At 48.3% G+C, this 20,719-nt stretch overlaps 2 protein-coding genes across 5 annotated transcripts in view; one reads left to right on the top strand and one right to left on the bottom strand.

Moving 5' to 3' along the window:
* The window catches only part of PPP2R3A (protein phosphatase 2 regulatory subunit B''alpha), a 767,863-nt gene that overhangs the window by 497,713 nt on the left and 249,431 nt on the right, over positions 1 to 20,719 (bottom strand). The gene's annotated exons all lie outside the window — the stretch shown is intronic.
* The window catches only part of VPS8 (VPS8 subunit of CORVET complex), a 231,457-nt gene that overhangs the window by 44,156 nt on the left and 166,582 nt on the right, over positions 1 to 20,719 (top strand). For 3 of the 4 annotated variants that reach the window (XR_007775959.1, XM_050965340.1, XM_050965338.1), the window contains exons 13-17: positions 379 to 459; positions 7,551 to 7,721; positions 10,595 to 10,669; positions 16,433 to 16,468; positions 19,485 to 19,575. Coding sequence is in view for 3 of the 4 variants with exons in the window: in XM_050965340.1 (XP_050821297.1) it covers positions 379 to 459; positions 7,551 to 7,721; positions 10,595 to 10,669; positions 16,433 to 16,468; positions 19,485 to 19,575 (454 nt within the window). In the remaining variant the exon portion in view is untranslated. The remainder of the gene's footprint in view (positions 1 to 378; positions 460 to 7,550; positions 7,722 to 10,594; positions 10,670 to 16,432; positions 16,469 to 19,484; positions 19,576 to 20,719) is intronic. The other variant, XM_050965339.1, reaches the window with a different exon arrangement.

Genomic DNA, 20,719 nt, shown 5'->3' with positions numbered 1-20,719 from the left:
GCTGTATCAGTTAGCCCACAAAGGAAAGTTGGATTGCCATGGCCAAATTTGGATACTTTTCATATATTTTAATAGGAATTAAACAAAATTCCTTAAAAATACAAAGGACATAAACTAACACTTTGTGGAGTGAGACCCTGAAAAATCAGTGACTTCTAGTGAGAAAAGGAATTTATGCCCCATTTTAAGGCCATTTTAGAAAGCCACCTCAGTGATGATGCTGTTAACACATGCACCTAGAACACTGATACTGGAGAAAACTTGCAGATGCTGGAACTGGGCTTCCTTCCTCAGTGGAAGAAGACTTGTTTTCTCAAGGCATGTTTTGGGTTCCAGAAAGCACTAAGTTTGAGTGTTTGTCTTGTCTAATTCCATCAGGTGAAGAGAGACGACTCAGGTGCAATACATGTTACTAAGCAAAAGCAACTTCATCTGCACTATGACGTCATCAATTTTACTGTAAGTATTGATTCAGTAATGTTTTTCTTTCTGCTCAGATGGAAATAGCCTGCTGTGTGTTTAAATGCATGTCAACATCCCTCAGCTTCAGGGTGCTGTAATTTCACTCTGCAAACTTATTCTAACAAACATAGTTCTCTCTTTTCATACATGCAAATTGGCTGTTTGGATTTGGAATTTACAAACTGAAATTTAATTTATTTTCTGTAACTTTTTCATAGAATCCCATGTTTTTAAAATGGTTAAATAGTGGCTATGTGGTGAAGAAAATAGGCTGTCCAAATCTGTAAAGTGTGAAAACTAAAGAACTCACGTCCTTGGGGAATAAAGTGTGTGAATGAAGCCTTTTTAAGCATGAGGCCAAACTTTACTGGCTGGATTCTAAATCCTTATAAACAGATACTAAATAGTGGCTCCGAAGAAGCCGGGAAGCTCTAGCATATTGGTTTCTTTTGTGTGTGTGTGTGTGTGTGTGTGTGTGTGTGTGTGTGTGTGTGTGTGTGTATATATATATAATTTTGTTAATGTACTGTCTTCCTGTTTGATGTGTTTAACACACAAATGTACATACAAACCCTAAAAACACTTTTTAAAGAGCAGTAAGGATATAACAATGAAATACAGAAATGCCACGATGAACCAGTTATGTTTGTTGGCAGTTTTTTAAATCTCCAATCTAGCAAGTGAAATTTCTTGAAAAATAGATGCACTCTGAAAACAAACAGAAAAGCCTTTTCAGTTTGGTAGTATGGCCTAATGGATAAATTTTAATAGGAATTGGATGAAGGACCCTTACATTCAATTCCCAGCTTTGGAGGGGTTTACCATGTTCCTTTTACTAATGGTAATAAGCCTTTTTGTCCCTTATCTTACTCAGGGGATTGAGAATAACAATGTATTCTTCTTCGAGTGATTGCTCATATCAATTCCAATTAAGTGCGTGTGCGCCAGTGCACAGTTGATGGAAATATTTTTTTTCCCTAGCAGCGCTTGTCGGGTCAGCCGTGGAGCTCCCTGGAGTGGCACCTCCATGGTGCTCAATATATGACCCTGCCGACCCGGTGCCTCCTCAGTTCCTTCTTACCCCCCGATAATGGTTGTGGGAACTGTGGTGACTTGCTTAGCAAGCTCTCCCTGTTTTCCTTCACTTTTCAGTTTAGTATGGTTTTAGAATTCTCTAGCCTAGTTGAGTTTAGTTTAAGTTGTTTACTGTAGTTACAACAGATAGCTATTAGGAGTGGGCGTTTCCCCTCCAACCCAACCCCGTTCTTCCCTTGGTGACTTGGAGTATGCCTAAGTCCCAGGGGTTCAAACCCTGCAAGTCCTGCAACAAGCCCATGCCAACAGGCGACTCCCATGACGCTTGTTTAAAGTGTCTCTGGGGGAAGCATGCCAGGCTAACAAGTGCAGGATTTGAAAAGGGTTTCACCTCAGAACAAAAAAGGAGAGGACTTTTGCCTCAAGTACCGCCTTATGGAGGCAGCACTCAGACCGCAACCTGCACTGGCGTGGCAAGACCCAGCACTGAGCTTATTGGTGTGGAGTGCCCCAGCGGCAGTGGCAGAAATGGCACCATGGAAGGATTCTCTGGAAGAAACCCATGGCACAGCTGGTCCTCAGCACCAAAACCAGTCTGCACCAGTCCCATTCCCCAGTGCAGAAGCGGCACCGGAAGCAAGGGAGAAGTGGCTCTCCGACTCCGGGACCCACCCCTTTGGAGCCCGCAAACGGGGCGCATCCCAAGCAGGAGCACCCAGTGCCAGGAACTTCGAAGTCGGCACCGTCTACTTCAGCCCTGCAAGGGGGATGGTTGAGTCCGGTGCTATTGGACTCCCTGAGCCAGGTGATTTGAGGAGGTGGAGCTGCCGTCTGTCCCGGACACCTTTGGGGCCCCAAGGGACTTGATCGCCATGACGGTGCCATGGTCCCTGGTCCTTCAAGCCAAGCCTCTGGTGCCACAACATGTGGCAATGTCTCGAGGCAAACCCGTAATGCTTCATCCTTCAGCACCGCCAGCAGAGGCAAGATACTACTCGGGGTCCCGGTGCTGATCCCCATCACACAGCATGTCCCGCTCCTGGCACTGGTCATCTCGACACCAGTCCACAGCACCGCCCCCCAGCCCAGCCATGCTCGGCACCACCATCCTGGTCCTCGTCTTCAAACTCAGAAGTGAGGTCTAGATACTCTGAGCAGGGCTGGTACAGGTCAGCCAATCCAAGGGTTCCTGTTCGGCTGTGTCTGAACCAAGTGTGCCGGAGGCATCAACCAGTCGCCCCACCCCTAGGGGTGCTGAGGAGGTACTGGCCACACTACTGCCCCTGGAACCAGTCCCCGTTCCCGAGCTAGATCCAGGGGTGATTGGCCCTGAAATAGGCAGGGCAGGAGGCCCCTGGGGACCAAGTGGGTCAGGAGGACCCTGTTCCCCCATTAGCCACCTCTGCCTCCCCGGATGAGGTGATTGCGGGCACTTCCACTTCGGGGTTGCCACCCCATAGACAGCCGTGCCCATCAGGACCTCCTACACAGGGTGACACAGATTATGTATCTGCGGGCCAAGGAGGTGGTAGTCAGAGGACCCTATGGTCGACATCTTGGCCATGGAAGGCCCATCGATGGTGGCTCTACCCCTTATCAAAGCTATGTAGGCCAACACAAAGACTATTTGGCAGACCCCAGCCTCCATCCTTCCCACTGTGAAGGGTGTGGAGAGAAAGTATTTCGTCCGCTCTAAGGGGTACGAATACCTCTTCACACACCCACAGCCCTGCTCATTGGCACAGTAAACGAAAGGGTGCTGGGCTTGCTGTAGCTGCCTCTCCAAGTCAAAGGGCACCAAGCCCCTTGATTTGTTCGGGTGCAATGTGTACTCCTTGGGGGGGCTTGCAACTCAGGATTGCCTGCTGGTTGGCAATCCTGACTAGATACAGCTTCAACACCTGAAACTTGATGCTGAAATTTAAGGAGCCAGCAGAGTCCAGGGAGGAGTTTGAAGCTATCATTGAGGAGGGCAAGGTGGTGGCATGGACCTCTTTACAGGCATCACTGGACGCTGCGGACTTGGCGGCACGTATCTTGTCCTCTAGAATCTCCATGAGATGTGGCTCATGGCTGCAGTCCTTATGGCTCCCGCCCAAGGTTCAGCAGATCATGCAGGACCTGCCTTTTGATGGGGCAGGCCTGTTTGTGGAGCAGATGGACTCCAGGCTGCATAGCCTAACAGACTCCCAGGCTACTATGAAATCCTTGGGTATGAACATCCCAGCAACCCAACATAAACATTTTAAGCCATAGCAACAGCAGCAGTGCTCCTATCCTTCTCAGCCAAAGCAGGACTTCTATAGGAGAAGGGGCAGGAATGGCAGACACAAGCCTTCCCACTCCCTTCCTGGGCAGGGCCAGGGCCTGACCAAACCATCATTTGGCTCCAAGCAGGCCTTTTGAGGGTGCGCCCGAGGATGGTACACCAGCCACGATTCTGTATCCTTCCCCTTCTTTTGTGAGTTGTCTGTCCCACTTCTACCATGCTTCGGACCACTGGGTCCTCTGTATGGAGGAAATGGAATATTCTCTCCAGTTCTGCTCCTGCCCTCCCTCCCACTCCCCCTTTCCCATCCCTCTTCAGGGACCCCTCTCACGAGCAACCCCTTATCCGGAATGTGCAGGCATTCCTTGCCATAGGAGCGGTGGAGGAGGTTCCTCAGGAGCAAGGGATTCTATTCCTGATACTTCCTAATCCCCAAGGCTAAGGGGGTCTCATACCCATTCTAGACCTGCGAGGACTCAACAAATTTATGGCAAAGTTGAAGTTCTGCATGGTCTCCCTGACTACAATTTATCCCTTCTCTGGATCTGGGAGACTGGTATGCTGCCCTCAACATGACAGACGTGTACTTTCACATAGCTCTTTGGCCTGCACACAGACGATTTCTATGGTTTGTGGTTGACCACAAACATTATCAGTTCCTGGTCTTCCTTCAGCCTGTCAACAGACCCCCCCCAACCATGTGTTCACTGACTGCATGTCAGTTGTAGCAGCCTTCCGTGATTGGCTGCTCAGAGGGCACACTAGGGAGCAGGTGGAGTCTCAATTTCAATTAGTCAGCTCCACTTTGGAGAGACTGGGTCTCTTCCTCAACATGAACACGTCAATATTGTCACCAACCCAAAGCACAGAGTTCATCGGGGCAGTGTTGGTCTCTCTTCAGGCAAGAGCACTTTTGACAGAGTCCCAATTCCAAGCCATGACAGACATTATTTAAGGCCTCAGGCAGTACCCGACCACTACAGCAAGGGGATGTCTGAGTCTCCTTGGCCACATGACAGCCTGCACTTATGTGATCCGGCATGCCAGACTGAGGCTAAGGCCACTCCTGGCATGGCTTGCTTTGGCGTATCACCCAGAGTGCTACAGCTTGAATTCAGTGGTCACAGTGCCAGAGAAAGTGCTCTCATCCCTCCAGTGGTGGCTCAACCCTTGGACAGTGTATGAAGGAGTCCCCTTCAACAGCCCCCAGCCCTCCTTGTCCCTGGTAACAGATGCGTCACCTCTGGGATGGGGGCACATTTGCGAGACCTCCAAATGCAGGACCTGTGGTCGCAGGATGAGCTCTCTCTCCATGTAAACATCAAGGAGCTGAGGGTGACGCAACTAGCATGCCAGACCTTTCAGGCCCAACTACAGGGCCAGTGCGTGGCAGTTCTAACAGACAACACCATGGCCATGTTTTATATCAACAAGCAGGATGGAGCCCGTTCTTCTCTCCTATGTCAGGAAGCCCTCCAGCTATGGGGGTTCTGCATAATCCACTCCATTCACCTAGAAGCAGCCTATCTACCCGGAGTTCAGACCACACTGATGGACCACTTCAGCAGATCCTTCCCTAATCATGAGTGGTCCATCCAGCCGGATGTCATGCACTCTATCTTCCAAAGGTGGGGGTTTCCCCAGGTTGACCTGTTTGCCACCTGGAGCAACAGAAAGTTCCCAATGTTCTGCTCCTTCCAGAAACACAGTCCAGGCTCAATCACGGATGCATTACTGCTACCCTGGGGAAGCTGCCTGCTCTACACCTTTCCCTCGATCCCTCTCTTCCACAAGGTCCTATTCAAGGTCCGCAGGGACAAAGTGGAAATAATTCTGGTGGCACCAGTATGGCCTCAACAATACTGGTACACCACGCTCCTGGAGCGATCAGTGGATGCCCCGATCGTGTTGCCGCTCCTCCCCAAACTGATCACTCAGGATCACGGTTGTTGTCTTCACCCCGACCTCCAGTCCCTCCACCTCATGGCCTAGAAGCTTCATGGCTGAATCCCAAGGGGCTTCTGTGCTTGGAACAGGTAAGGGAGGTCTGTCTTAGCACAGGAAGAACCCCACTAGGGCCAGATCAGGCAGAGAGGAAAAGGTTTATTTGCTGGTGTGACCAGCATCATACACCCCCACTTCAGCCATCTATACCTCTCATCCTAGAGTACCTTCTTCACCTGGAACAGCAAGGCCTGTCAGCATCATCAATAAAAATACATCTCGCTGCTATCTTGGCTTTCCACCTGGGAGCATCTGAACGCTCTGTTTTTGCCAGCTCCATGGTTGGCTGGTTCCTCAAGGGTCTGGAATGGCTACATCCCCAGATTAGACAGCCTGTTCCTGTGTGGGACCTTAACTTGATCCTCTCCAAACTATGGGGCTCCCATTTGAACCACTGGTGACTTGCTTCCTTCTCGATCTGTTGTGGAATGTAGCCTTCCTGGTCGCCATTACATCAACAAGGAGGGTGTCTGAGTTAAAGGCCCTTACCGCCGACTTACCTTGTATGGTTTTCCACAAGGATAAAGTGCAACTCAGACCTCACCTGGTATTTCTTCCTAAGGTTGTGTCACATTTCCATACTAGCCAAGACACATTCCTGCCTGTTTTTTATCCTAAGCCTCTTGCCAGTAGCTGCGAGCAGAGTATGCACACTCTGGATGTTTGGCAAGCACTAGCCTTCTACATTGACGGCAGTACGCAGTTCAGGAAGTCAAATCAGTTGACCGTATGAAAGGACTTCCAGTCTCATCTCAAAGAATATCTTCCTTTATCATGTCCTGCATCTGCAGATGCTATGAGCTGGCAAGATACCAGCCCTGGCACTTACAGCACACTCCACAAGGGCACAGGCCTTTTCGGCGGTGTTCCTGGCCCAGGTCTCAATCCAAGAAATCTGCAGGGTAGCAGCTTGGTCCTCGGTCCATATGTTCATCTCTCATTACACCAGCATGCCAGAGATGATGCAGCATCTGGCAGAGTGGTACTCCAATCAAGAATTCCATAACTCCGACCCCACTGCCTAGGAAAGGCTTGGGAGTCACCTAACTGGATTCAATATGAGCAATCACTTGAAGAAAAAACGATTGCTCACTTTCTCGTAACTGTTCTTTGAGATGTGGTATTCATGTCCATGTCAAACCTGCCCATCCTTCCCTCTGGCAGAGTAACTGGCAAGAAGGAACTGAGGAGGTGCTAGATCGGCATGGTCGTATATTGATCACCATAGAGGCACCACTCCGAGGGGTTTCACAGCTGAACTGACCAAGGTGCTGCTAGGGGAAAAACTTTGTCAACTTTACACGCGGCACACGTGCACACCTAATTGGAAATGGATATGAGCAACACATCCTGAACTAGAGTTACAAGAAGGTGAGTAACCATTTTAAACTTGTAAAGTGCTTGGATTTCAGGGAGGAAGGCAGTATACATGTGCCAGGTATATATTGTGCTGTAAGAGCAAAAACTGTGGTGGATTTTCCTTTGATTAAATACGTACAGTATAAGAAATTAAACTCCCTGAGGAAGTTTGTCATAACTGGGTGCTCCAAAGTTTTCTGGTTGTCACCTTCCTTGTAGTTACGCTTCTGCCCTGTAAAGCAGTTGGATTCTAAACTTCAGCCTTACTCCAAATACCCAGAATAACAACTTCCTTGTGCTGCCAGCTACCATTAGCTTAAGATATTAGTGCTCTAGGATGTTCTTGTAGTATATTCTGCTATTTGTCCTGATAGTTATGTATTAAATGTTGCTGAAGTTTGACATATGTCTCTTTTTCCAGTGGATAAACTCACGCACAGTAGTGCTTCTGGACAGCGTGGAGAAGCTGCACGTGATAGATCGCCAGACTCAAGAGGAGCTGGAAACTATAGAGATTTCGGAGGTGCAGCTAGTATATAACAGCAGTCACTTCAAATCACTGGCCACAGGAGGCAATGTCAGTCAAGCATTGGTAAAGATCTATGAACGTTGTAGCCTGCTAATATTTTACTTGTCTATTTGATAACACTCTTTGAAATTTGCTTTTTTTTTAAACAGGGACGTTTGGGACTGCCTAAAACGTTGTCTTTAAAGAGTCTTTTTAAAAAGCTTGTTTGTTGTTGGTTTAGTGAGAACTGATAATTCTTGAAGTGTTGCCTCCTCAGATTCACACTTGTAGGATGCACCACCATCCCACTGAGCCTCAGAACCCTCTTCAAAGAAAAATATAATGGTGACTGTAGCAGCTGGTTCTTTGAGATTGGACAGGTAGAGTGACTATGCAAAGGCCACACTTTTTTTCCTTTTCCTCAGCGTTCCTCTCCTAAAACTCTGAGTGGAAGACACTGAAGTTACTGGGGCCTCCTGGTCTCTTATAACGGCAGGTCCCAATACAAAGTCGTGCAAGAGAGTTCTTGTATGGTCTCATTGGGTGCTGTTTTCCAGAAAGCTGCTGAACTCAGTGGTTCTAGGGCGAGTCGCATCCCAGGAGTGGGAATATAGACTCGGAAATATAGGGTTGGAAGAGACTTGAGACGGCATTAAGTTCAGCCCCCTGTGCTGAGGAAGGACCAACTAAATCTAGACCATCCTTGACAAGTGTTTCTGGTCTGTTTTAAAAACCTTCAGTGATGGGGATTCTGCAATCTCCCTTGGAAGCCTGTTCCAGAGCTTAACTAACCTTATAGTTTTTTTTTTTTTTCCTCTGACTATCTAATCTAAATCTTATCCTGCTGATTAAGCCCATTACTTCTTGTCCTACCTTCAGTGGACATTGATCACAGTCCTCTTTGTAATGGCCCTTAACGTATTTGAAGACTATTGTCAGGTCCTTCCTCAGTCATCTTTTCTGAAGACTAAACATGCCCATTTTTTTTTAGCCTATCCTCATAGGTCATATTTTCTAAACCTTCAATCATTTTTTGTTGCTCTCCTCTGGACTCTCTCCAATTTATTCAAATCTTCCTGAAAGTGTGGCATCCAGAATTGAACACAGTGCTCCAGTTGAGGCCTCACCAGTGCCAAGTAGAGCAGAACAATTATCTCCCATGTCTTACATATGACAGTCTTATTAATACACCCCTGAATACTAGCCTTTTTTGCAGCTGCATCACATTGTTGGCTCGTGCTCAATTTGTGATCCACTAGAAACCCCAGATCCTTTTCAGCAGTATGATCACCTAACCAGTTCTTTCCCATTTTGTAGTTGTGCATTTGATTTTTTTTTTTCCTTCCTAAGTGAAATATTTTGCACTTGTCTTTATTGAATTTGATCTTGTTGAATTCAGACCAATTCTCCAGTTTGTCAAGGTCATTTTGAATTCTGGTTCTATCCTACAAATTGCTTGCAACCACTCCCAGCTTGATTTTATCTGCAAACTCTATAAGCATATTTTCCTTTCCATTATCCAAGTCATTAATGAAAATACTGAATAGGACTTGACCCTTCAGGGACCTCACTAGATAAGGCTCCCCAGTTTGAAAGCAAACCATTGATAACTACTTTTGGAGTACTGTCTTTCAACCAGCTGTGCACTCAACTTATAGTAATTTAATCTAGACCACATTTCCCTAGCTTGCTTATGAGAATGTCATGTGGGATTGATGTGAAATGTCTTGATCTCTCTCACTGCTGCTTCTTCCTTCTCCGCTAGGCCAGTAGGAGAAGAAAAGAAATTAGGTTGGTTTGTCATGATTTGTTCTTGACAAATCTATGCTGGCTATTCCTTATTTTTAGGTGCTTACAAGTTGATTGTTTAATAATTTGTTCCAATATCTTTCTAGGTATCAGAGTTAGGCTGACTAGTCCTTAATTCTCCAGGTCCTCTTGGTTCTCCTTTTGAAAGAAAGGTACTATGTTTGCCCTTCTCCAGTCTTCTGGACCTCACCCATCCTCCATGAGTTCTCAAGATAATTGCTAACAGTTCCAAGATTACTTCAGTTAGTTACTTAAGTACCCTAGGATGAATTTCATCAAGCTCTACTAACTTGAATACATCTAATTTATCTAAATATTCTCTAACCTGTTTTCCCTATTTTGGCTTGCATTCCTTCCCCTTTGTTAATCTTACTTGTGTTGAGACTCTGATCACCATTAACCTTTGTAGAGGCAACTCTCAACCAGTTTTGCTATGGTTAATTACCAGAGTTTTTTTTTCCAGCTGCTGTTATGCAAAGACTGCATTTATATCATCTTTGGCTATAATCTCACCAGGTCTCATATTCTAAGCAGGGTTGTGCCAGATCGGGATATGTCTAGAAAAACCCAGGGGATGGAAGAAGTGAGGATGGTGATTTGGTAGGGGACATTCTTTCCTTGGAGTCCATATTTAACCAACATCCTGGCTAATGCTCAGAGCACTCTCCTGTTGAAGATTGCATCCTTATGTTTTTTTTGTTTTTTGTTTTTTTTTTCCCCTTTTTCTCTCTGGCCTTAACCAGATAAACCTGAGCAGAAATGCCTTATATTGTGAAATAAGACTGGAATTACTCTGAATTGCCATTTCTCACAAGATTTTTCTTTCTTTTAGCTTCCTGGTGGTGCCCTGTGAACGCAGTAATTGTCATTACTGACACATGAGTGTGAGACCGTGTTCTCTGCACTAAATGACTTTTCCAGTGAAGTCTGAGTTAGCATCTGTGAAAGGAGTTGGGTTGCTAGGTCTCAAGCTCCACTTCATTTGTACAGCATGACTAGGCAAACTGCTATCTCCTGCCCAACTCTTGTTTCATTTCTTCATTGCTAAATGTCTCCAGGGTTTAGTTACAGCCACATATGTCATGTATGTTCACTGAAAATAATAATAAAAGCAGCTTGTGCTGGAGTAAATGTTATATTTTTCCCAGGCCCTGGTTGGGGAGAAAGCCTGTTACCAATCCATCAGCAGCTGTGGTGGTCAAATCTTCTATCTTGGCACAAAGGTAAATGCAGACAGCTCTCAGGAAATGTAATGCACTTTCAAGAATAAGGTGGTTTTAGTGATCCAAGTGAGTGTTTGTATCTAGTGAAAGAAGTGTTCTGCAAGGGAGATTCCTGAAAGATGTCAGTGGAGCTGTGAGGTCCTAAGTGCTGCAATCTTACGTCTGATGAAGTTTTAGGACATGGGGTTGTAAAATGGATAGGTTTTTGTAGGCAGCAACTCTAGTGTTGTTTGTTTTAAGTTTCCTGAATCCAGTCTGGTCTTAGCCCAGGCATGTGCTGAAAGTAGCACCTGGGATTACAGTCCCTGCTGAGTGCTACTTCAGAGTAAATGTATAGTGGGTAAAATGTCAAATGAAATATGCAGAAATTAACAAGTCTCTCCTTTACAAGAAGCACTAGAGTGAATGGAACAGGTGAAAAGTGAGAGAGACCGAATCCCAACATATGGAAAATAAATGTAGGTCAGACTTAAGCAGAGCCTTGTAGGAACATGTTGGAAACTATAAACTTGCTATATAATACCTGGTAGAAAATTCTCCTGTTTGGAGTGGTGTCTCCAGTCTCTGAAGAGTAATTGCAGTCTCTTTGTATCACTGGGACACTATAATGTATGTGTGGGTGTAATGAGGTTGAAACTCACTGGCGCGGTGCCTCCTGCTGGCCATCTTGGGAATTAGCTCTTCAACCTCCAGAGCTCTTCAACCTCTGCTGGCCAATGACTCACCTGCTTTAAGACCCTGGTGCCCTTTACCTCAGGGTTCTGCCCCTGCAGTACCCCTGCTCTGGGTCTCCCCTCCCAGGGGAACCCCCAACCCTCTCACTCACCTTGCCCCAGTGGCTGCTGCCATTCGTCATCTAGCCCCCACTCACTGGGGCAAACTGCAGTCTGTCATGGCCACTCATCATTGGCAAGGAGTTTGGACCAGCTGCCTCTGTCTATCTCTGGGCTGCACCTCCCACCCCCAGTACCTACATAGGCCTTTACCAAGGCCTCAGCCTGGGGAGTTGCTTGGCTGGAGCTCCCCAGTTCCTCTTGCCTTTCCTCAGCCCTGCTCTACTCCTGGTACCCTGAGCTCCCAGGTAGCTAGGTCCTTCTCTTTCCATAGCTAGAGAGAGAATCCTCAGCTCTTGGCCCCCAGCCCTCTTATCAGGGCCAACTGGGCCCTAATTGAGCTGGCCACAGCTGTGGCTGCTTCTCCAATCAGCCTACTTTGGCTGCTTTCACTCCTTTTCCCAACCACAGCCCTCTCCAGGGCTGCTTTTAACCCCTGTTCCTCAGGAGTGGGGCAGCTGCCCCACTACAGGGAGAGGTCAGTCTGCTTGGGCTGCTGTTGCTGGCTGGAGCTCTTCCTCCCTTCCTGGGCTGCTGTTGCTGCTTCTGCTGGCTTGAGTCTCCCTCTCTGGATTACGGTTGCTGCTAAGTGTGGGGGGCCTTGCTGGCCTCCCCCAACGCCCCGTAGGGAGAAGCACGGACCCTACCACCACCTAGGGGTCCCTCCTGCCTGGCCGGCTGACTGCTGCTCGCTGCTTCGGAGCCGCTGCTGCTGTCGAGGAGTAAGAGAGGATTCCTCTGCGACTCCCTCATGACCTTTGGGGTTGAACATGGGTTGTTGTGGGGCCTGCTTGAGGCTGTCGATCACCCTGCCCATGAGGATCCGCCTCAACCCTCCTTATGAAAGCCGTCATCTTTGCCACATTAAACACCTGGGGCTGTAAGGTGGGTCTCTGCAGGAGCCAGGTGCTCTACTTCCTTCAGGAGGGGGAGTACACTATGATCTTCTGGCAGGAGACCCACCTGGCTCCAGCTGTCGAGGCTAGCTGGTGGCTGGAGTAGGGAGGACGGGGTATATTTTAGCCACCTCAGTGCCCACTTGGCCGGGGTGGCCACCCTGAGCTACGGCTGAGGGTGCTGGGGGTCGCCAAGGTTATGCCGGGCCACTTGCTGCATGTCCGGGACTGGGTGGAGGGGCTGACATTAAACCTGGTCAACATCTACGCCCTGAACACAGGCCTGGAACGAGTGCATTTCTATTGGCAGGCATCAGCCTTCCTCGGCACCCTGGATCCTCATGAGTGCCTGGTTCTAGGCAGGGACTTCAACACCACCCTTAAGGACTGGGACTGCTCAGGAGTCAAGAAATTCCAGGCGGCCGCAGGCGTCCTCAGGGAGATCATGGACCATCACTCCCTGGTGGATATCTGGCGTGACCACCACCTGGACGACGACACCATCTTCGCCCTGGTGGAGGACGATTGGTTGTGCCACTCCTGGTTGGACCACTTTTATTTTTCGTGTATCCATCTGGCATGGGCCCATGCCTCCGGTATCCGGCCAGCCCCGTTCTTGGATCACCACCTGGTGACCGTGAGGGCCTCTCTCAGTTCAGAGAGGCCAGGGCCCAGCCTATTGGCATTTTAACAACAGCTTGCTGGAGGATGTGGGCTTCATGGCATCCTTCCAGGAGTTCTGGCTGGCCTGGCAGGGCAGCGGCACGCCTTTCCCTCGGTGCAGCGGTGGTGAGATGTGGGGAAGGTGCGCACATGGTTCTTCTGCCATGACTACTCCTGGGGCACTAGCCGGCGGAGAGATGCAGTGATAGGGCAGTTGGAGCAGGAGGTCTTAGAGCTAGAGAGGCATCTGGCCTCCGGCCCCGAGGATCCACCCCTCTGCGCAGCATACTGGGAGAAGCAAGAGGAGCTCCAAGGCCGCGGAGGACCATTGGGCCCGGGGCACCTTCGTTCAATCCTGCATCCGTCTCCTTTGGGAGATGGATCGCAGCTCCCGCTTCTTCTACGCCCTGAAGAAAAAGAAGGGTGCTAAAAAGCATGTCTCCTGCCTCCTGGTGGAGGATGGCACCCCGCCCCCCCGCCCCTCATGGATCCAGATGAGGTGCATGAAAGGGCCAGGGCCTTCTATGCCAGGCTTTTCTCCCCGGATCCAGCCAGCGCCGAAGCCTGCAGGGTGCTCTGGACTGGACTCCCTACAGTCAACGTGGGCGACCGAGACCGGCTGGAGCTGCTCCTCTCTCTGGCCGAGCTCTTGGAAGCCCTCCAACTCATGCCCACCAACAAATCCCCGGGCATGGACGGGCTGACTGTGGAGTTCTACTGCGTGTTATGGGATGTCCTCTTCCCGGACCTTGTCACCATCTGGGCCAAGTCCTTGCAAAGTGGGGTCCTCCCTCTTTCGTGCAGGCGAGCTGTGCTCGCCTTATTGCTGAAGAAGGGGGACCTCCACGACCTATGGATTTGGCGTCCCATCTTGCTCCTCAGCACAGACTATAAGGTCGTAGCGAAGGCCATCTCACTGTGCTCTGTGCTGGAGGATGGGGTCCATCCCAACTAGACCTACACCATCCTGGGCCAGACCATATTCAATAACCTGTATTTGGTCAGGGATGACTTAAAGCTTAGGGATGGTCTGTCGTTTGCCCTCCTGTCCCTGGACCAGGAGAAGACATTCGAGAGGATGGACCACGGGTATCTCTTGGGCACTCTGCAGGCATTCAGCTTCGGGCCCCAGTTCGTGGGCTTTCTCCAGGTGCTGTACGCTGACATGGAGTGTTTAATCAGACTCAACTGGACCTTGACTGAGCCGGTCAGCTTCGGGCGGGGAGTATGGCAGGGGTGCCCCCTCTCGGGCCAGCTGTACACCCTGGTGATCGAGCCCTTCCTCTGTCTCCTCTGCCGGAGGTTGATGGGGTTGGTGCTTCTGGAGCCGGAGCTGTGGCTGGTCCTGTCAGCATACGCCGATGACATGCTCCTCGTGGTCCAGGACCCTGGTGACGTGGTGCAGGTGGAGGTCTGCCAGGCCGTTTACTCAGCGGCCTCCTCCGCCCGGGTCAACTGGGTCAAGAGCTCTGGCCTGGTGGTTGGGGGCAGGTGGCAGGTGAGCTTCAAGCCATCCGGTGGAGCGCAGGTCTGCTGCTTTATCTTAGTGTTTATCCACCATGCATCCTTCTCCAACGGAGAACTGGCAGGATTTGGAGGTCAGAGTGGATGAGTGGCCGCGGAGATGGACAGGACTGCTCTGGTGTCTCTCCTTGCGAGGGAGGGCGCTGGTGCTGAACCAGCTAGTCCTGTCTATGCTCTGGCACTGACTCAACACCCTGAGCCCAGCCCGGGGGATCCTGGCCATGCTCAAGAGGATGGCCCTGGAGTTCTTCTGGCCGGGGCTGCATTGGGTCTCTACAGGGGTTTTGAGTCTTCCCCTGGAGGAAGGAGGGCAGGGCCTTGTTTGCCTTCGCAGCCAGGTCCATGTCTTCCTCCTCCAGGCTCTGTGGAGGCTCCTTTACAGTGCAGGTAGTCCGGCTTGGAGCACCTTGGCATACGCCTTCCTCCGCTGCCTCCGAGGGCTCTGATATGACCAGCAGCTCTTTTTCTCCACCAGAGGGGTCTTCCACAAGACCTCTGAGCTGCTGGTCTAATACTGGGACCTCCTCCAGACCTGGAAGCTCTTTTCGGCGACCGGGTCCTTTGTGGCCACTGAGGGGGTGAACCTCCTCGTGGAGCCTCTGCTACACAACCCTGATCTACGTGTGCAGGTGGCAGAGTCTCCCTCGGTGCGCTGAAGATTGGTCCTGGCAGAAACCACTAGGGTCGGAGAACCCCTGAACTATGACGGGGGACTGGGTGGATCCCCATGTGCTCGGTCGGCACATGGGGCTCTCCACCCTTCCAACCCCCCTTGTGCTTACTCTAGGAGGTGGAGGCTGCTTTATCACCTGTCTCTCTCGTCTTCCTGCAACGGGCCCTGCTAGAGGGCGCTCATCCCTCACCTTGGGCTCTCTGGACATTCTTATTCGGCCCCTGTTCCACGAGACCCCCTTGGCCTCCCCGTTCCCACACCCCAAGCCTGCTGCACGTCCTGCAGCCAGTCTGGTTCCAAACAATGCCTAGAGACCAACTGTACACGCTCGTGCTCCACATACTGCATTTCCTCACCCTGATATCCCGCTCCGACACCAAATGGCGGAACTGTCTTCCACCTAAAGAGGGTGAGGAGCCCTGGTGGGCCAGCCTTTATTCCACCTTCGTCCCACGGCCCACCGGAGACATCAGTTGGCAGCTCCTTCACGGAGCCATGAACACGGTGGTGTACCTGGAGCAGTTCACACCTGTACCCTAGGCCTGCCCCTTTTGTAGCGTGAGGGAGAACCTGGCGAAAGCCTGTCTTGAATGCGCCAGGTTGCAGCCCCTATTCTGGCTTGTCCGGAACCTTTTTGTTGAGGTTCTGGCTGCACTTTTCCTCACACCTGTTCCTTTTTGCACACCTCATCCGTGGCCCCACGAAGTCGCAAGACCTCCTTGTCAACCTCCTCCTGGCCCTGGCCAAACTCTCCATCTACATTACCAGGAGGAGGACGCTGGATGAGGGGGTGCTCTGCAACTGTGGGGCCTATTTCTGTTCCTCCCTAGTTTCACGCATCCTGGCAGAGTTCCACTGGGCAGCGTCCGCTGGCTCCCTCGACACCTTTGAGGAGCAGTGGGCGCTGTCTGGGGGTTCTCTGCTTGATGTCCCCATCTGGTACCCTCGTTTTGAACCTATGACTTTCAACTCAGTTTCTGTTTTTCTCATTTGTTGTCCCCCGTACTCATTTGTTCCCTGGGTCCAGTGGTCCGTCCCACTAGGTTGCGGGGAGCGGTCTTGAGAAGTGGGCTGGTGCAGTAAGACTACAGTGGGAATCCATAGATTGTTACTCATGAACAAGTGCCCGTAAAGGAATATCTCCCTTCCTGATGTTTTTGTTTTTCTTTTTCAGTCTGTTCATGTGATGATGATAAGGAGCTGGAGAGAGGTAAGTCGAGAGGAGGCATATATGTTTTTTAATAAATTGTGTTAATTGTTTAAAAGTAGCTTGATGGCAGAGAGGAACTTCAGGACTAATAGAATTTTTAAAGTATAATCTGATTAGAGTGTTCAGAATTTATATAATAGCTACATATACAGCTAGGTCCCAAGAACAGCTGATTACCATAATATGCTATGGGACAATTTCCAGCATATGCTTGGGTACTGAATAGGGATTGTATATTTTTTTCTCCTCTATCTTCTTTGCAAAAATATTTTAATGTCTTGAAATGTTTCCACCTTCACTGACTTGAAAGAGGTACAGTATATATTCAGGTTACTATTATACAGTCCTCTGTAGGTATAAGTCAATTACCATTGAGGGTAATTAACCGTTGAAACAATTTACCTAGTATCATGGTGGATTCTCCATCACTGACAATTTTTAAATGAAGATTGGAAGTTTTTCTAAAAGATCTGCTCTAAGCATTATTTTGGGGAAGTTCTGTGGTCTGTGTTGTACAGGAGTCAGGCTAGATCAGGGGTTAGCAACCTTTCAGAAGTGGTGTGCCGAGTCTTCATTTATTCCCTTTAATTTAAGGTTTTGCGTGCCAGTCATACATTTTAACTTTTTAGAAGGTTTCTCTCTGTAAGTCTATATATTATATAACTAAACTTCTGTTGTATGTAAAGTAAACAAGGTTTTCAAAATGTTTAAGAAGCTTCATTAAAAATTAAATTTAAAATGCTGATCTTACACCGCGGGCCTGCACATCTCGGGGTTCTGTTCTGTTCACCTAAGCTGGCAGCGGGCTGAGCTGGGCCTGTGGCTGGAACCCCAGCTGGCAGCGTCAGCAGCGGGCTGAGCAGGGCTGGCGGCGGCCACAGCATGCCATTATAAATTGGCTCATGTGCCATCTTTGGCATGCGTGCCATAGGTTGCCGACCCCTGGGCTAGATGATCACAATGGTTCCTTCAGGCCTTGGTATCTATGAACCAACAAGCGATATAAGCGTAGGCTTGTTTTAGGTTAGAGAGACCAGGAGAAGTTACTGCATAGTAAAAGGAAAAGTAATCCCCAGCCAATCATAACAGCATGGTCTTATTTTAAATCTCCACATCCCAGAGTGCTGAGGCCTCAGTACCTTTGAAGTTACTCCTGGGGCTCTACCCTAAGCATAAGGAGAGGTTAGTGAATGGAATTATCTGCCAGGGAAGCCTGGGAAATTATTTTTGCTGCAATGTGTAATGGTGGGCTATAGAGGATTTGAGACATCCCTTCAAATACAAATCTCTGGTGCCAATTCTGGCCCCCTTCCTGTCCTAATTACACTGCTCCAGTGGTGCACAGATGGCATTAAAGGTACCACAGCCAGCCTGTAGGGGAGAGGAGTGTCCCTGGTATAGGTGCAGAGTAGGACCAGTGAACACAGCTTTACACTGCATTCTCACAGCCCCCAGTGTAAGGGTTTTGCCAGGGGAGTGCTATTCAAACTCTGGGTTGCCGCGTAGTCTGGGTAAGGCTGCTGTAAATTAGGGCTGGTCTATGCTACCGCTTAAATTGATCTAATTTAGGCTACTCAAGGGTGTGCAAAAGAAACCCCCCTAATTGAACCAAGGGTTCTCAAACTGGGCATCAGGATCCCTCAGGGGGTAGCGAGGTGTCAGGTGAAACCCCGCTTCACCTCCAGCATTTATAATAGTGTTAAATTTTTAAAAAGTGTTTTTAATTTCCAAGGGGGGTTGCACTCAGAGGCTTTCTGTGTGAAAGGGATCAGCACTACATAAGTTTGAGAACCACTGAGCTAAGCGCTGTCTACACTGGCACTATGTCCGTGGGACAGCATAGCTTCCGCTTGTTACGGAGGTAGAATAATTATGCCAACAGGAGAGCTCTCTCCCGTCGACGTAGCATGTCTTCACCAGATGCACTACAGTGGTGCAGCTGCACTGATGTAGCTCTGTAGTGTATACTTACCCTTAGAGCAGCCCCTGGTAGCCCAGAGACTGGGCAATGCATAGCCATCTTTTGTGCCTTTCTCACTGGCTTCAGATTCTGCACTGCACCTCCTGTTCACCTGCATCTCAGAATCTCGGGGACAAATTATCTTGCTTTCGCCAAACTGAGGAGATGTGGTCCAAATGTGGAAGTGGAAGCACACTGCTTTCACTGGGTCTGATTTGTCTTGTGTATTCCCAAGTTACATCACACTTAAACTACTTGCTTACAAAATCAGACATAACAGTACAAAAGTGTCACAGCACACTGTTACTGAAAAATTGCTTATTTTCTCATTTTTAACATAATTGGAATATAAATATTGTACAAACATTTCAATGTATAGTAAGTATATAGAGCAGTATAAACAAGTCATCTGAGAAATTTCAGTTTGTACTGAGTTGACTAGTGTTTTTTATGTAGCCTGTTATTCAACTAGGCAAATATCTAGCTAAGTTGAGGTACCGCCTGGAAGACCTCTGCGTAACCTATGGGGTACACATACCTCACTGGTTGAGAACCACTGGTTTAAATGACAGTGGATAAAATCTTGGTCCTGTTGAAGTCTGGGGCAAAACTTTTTTTATTGTCTTAAATAGGGCTAGGATTTCACCCCAGTTGTTTAAAATGCAAAGTCTCTGAAATTATTTCTGTTAAAATGCTTGGCCTTATATATCTAGATCTGTTTTTCTCAGCCTTTTCCAGGTTGATGACCCCTTATTTGAAATAATTTTTTCCCCTACCTCCTTATATTTACAAGAATAAAAAATGTATCCATAATAAACCTTTGTAATATATTTGTAGTTTTGAAAGAGTGACAAAATACTTGACCTAGAAAGGTAAGTGGGGCAGCAAGATTTTCTTTGCTTGAGATTGTAACAATTTTCATTGCCCTGAGACCCACACAGTTGTCTTTCATCACTTGCCTGGAGGTCATGACCCACCAGTTGGGGAACCCTGGCTTAAAGGTTTGCTGTTTTGGAATTCTGAGGAGTCCCATATTGCTTGTATATCTAATTTTAGAGAGTGGATCACCTTCTGAAACAAGACTGTCTTACTGAGGCCCTGGCTCTAGCGTGGTCTTTTCATGAAGGTAAAGCAAAGGCTGTAGTAGGTAAGTTTAATTTAAAGCAGTGGGGTAGCTTTTATACACATGCACACAGAAGCAAGCATTATTCAAAATAAATTAAAGTGAGAATTGTATCAGTGAAGAATAAAAAGCTCTTGTAATTTGAATGTGATTAGAATGATGCAAATGTGTTGATCACGGGCTGACTAGTTTTTTCAGAGTTGGGCTGTTTCCTAGGAAAGTCTTCTCTCTTTCTAGTAATTAGCGGTTTTAAGGCAAAGCACCTCCCCCACCCCTACTGGGTTATGGGGTAATTATTTCCATCTGCTTTCATTTTCCTGGAAAAGTACAATTGTAAAGAATGTGGCTCTTGGAAAATGAGGCTTGTAATAGGGGATTACTAAAAAGCAGTGTTTCATACCTTGCTAGAAGGTTTCCAGGCCTCCAAGGAGGTGTTTATATGAATTTAAAAAAATGTTGTCAGAGGCCCTTGGTGATTGAAAATGCACAAGAGGGGCAAGGTGCTGCATCTTCACTTATGCACAGGCATGACTAAGAAGCCAGCATAGATAGCTTCTATACAGGGGATTGCTAGGGCAGCTGGAAAGCACACCAGTTCATTGCTTCCCTGCAGTTGTACTAGTTGGTGGAGTGTTTTTGGGTACTAAAGTAACACCCTCTCCTCTAAGTGTCCTTAGCTGGTGAAGTATGTTACATATGCCTGTGCTTGCTTTGCTGAATTTCACCAATGAACTATAATTTGTGTGATTCACCTTACGTTTTCTCTAAATAATTTTCTGATGGATTTTGACAGGTTGCCTTTTTTTTTTTTTTTTAAAGTACCAGGAGATATATAAAATAGTCAAGTATCAGCGAGGTAGCCGTATTAGTCTGGATCTGTAAAAGCAGCAAAGAATCCTGTGGCACCTTATAGACTAACAGACGTTTTGGAGCATGAGCTTTCGTGGGTGGATACCCACTTCCCTCAGATGTTCCAATAAGCTTCTTTCACAGACTTAAACTTTTTCCTAGTCTGGGCCCAGTCCTTTCCCTGGTATAGTTCTTGTTAGTTCCAGCTTAGGTGGTAACTACGGGATTTCTCATGACTAGTCCCCTTTGCCAAAGATACAGAAGGGGATGGAACAGAACAAAGGGGACTAGTCTTGAGAAATCCCGTAGTTACCACCTA

Source organism: Gopherus flavomarginatus, chromosome 8, assembly GCF_025201925.1.
Source record: "Gopherus flavomarginatus isolate rGopFla2 chromosome 8, rGopFla2.mat.asm, whole genome shotgun sequence".
Lineage (NCBI taxonomy): Eukaryota > Metazoa > Chordata > Testudines > Testudinidae > Gopherus > Gopherus flavomarginatus.
The sequence above is the reverse complement of the archived record's forward strand: the minus strand, read 5'-3'. Positions and strand labels throughout refer to the sequence as shown.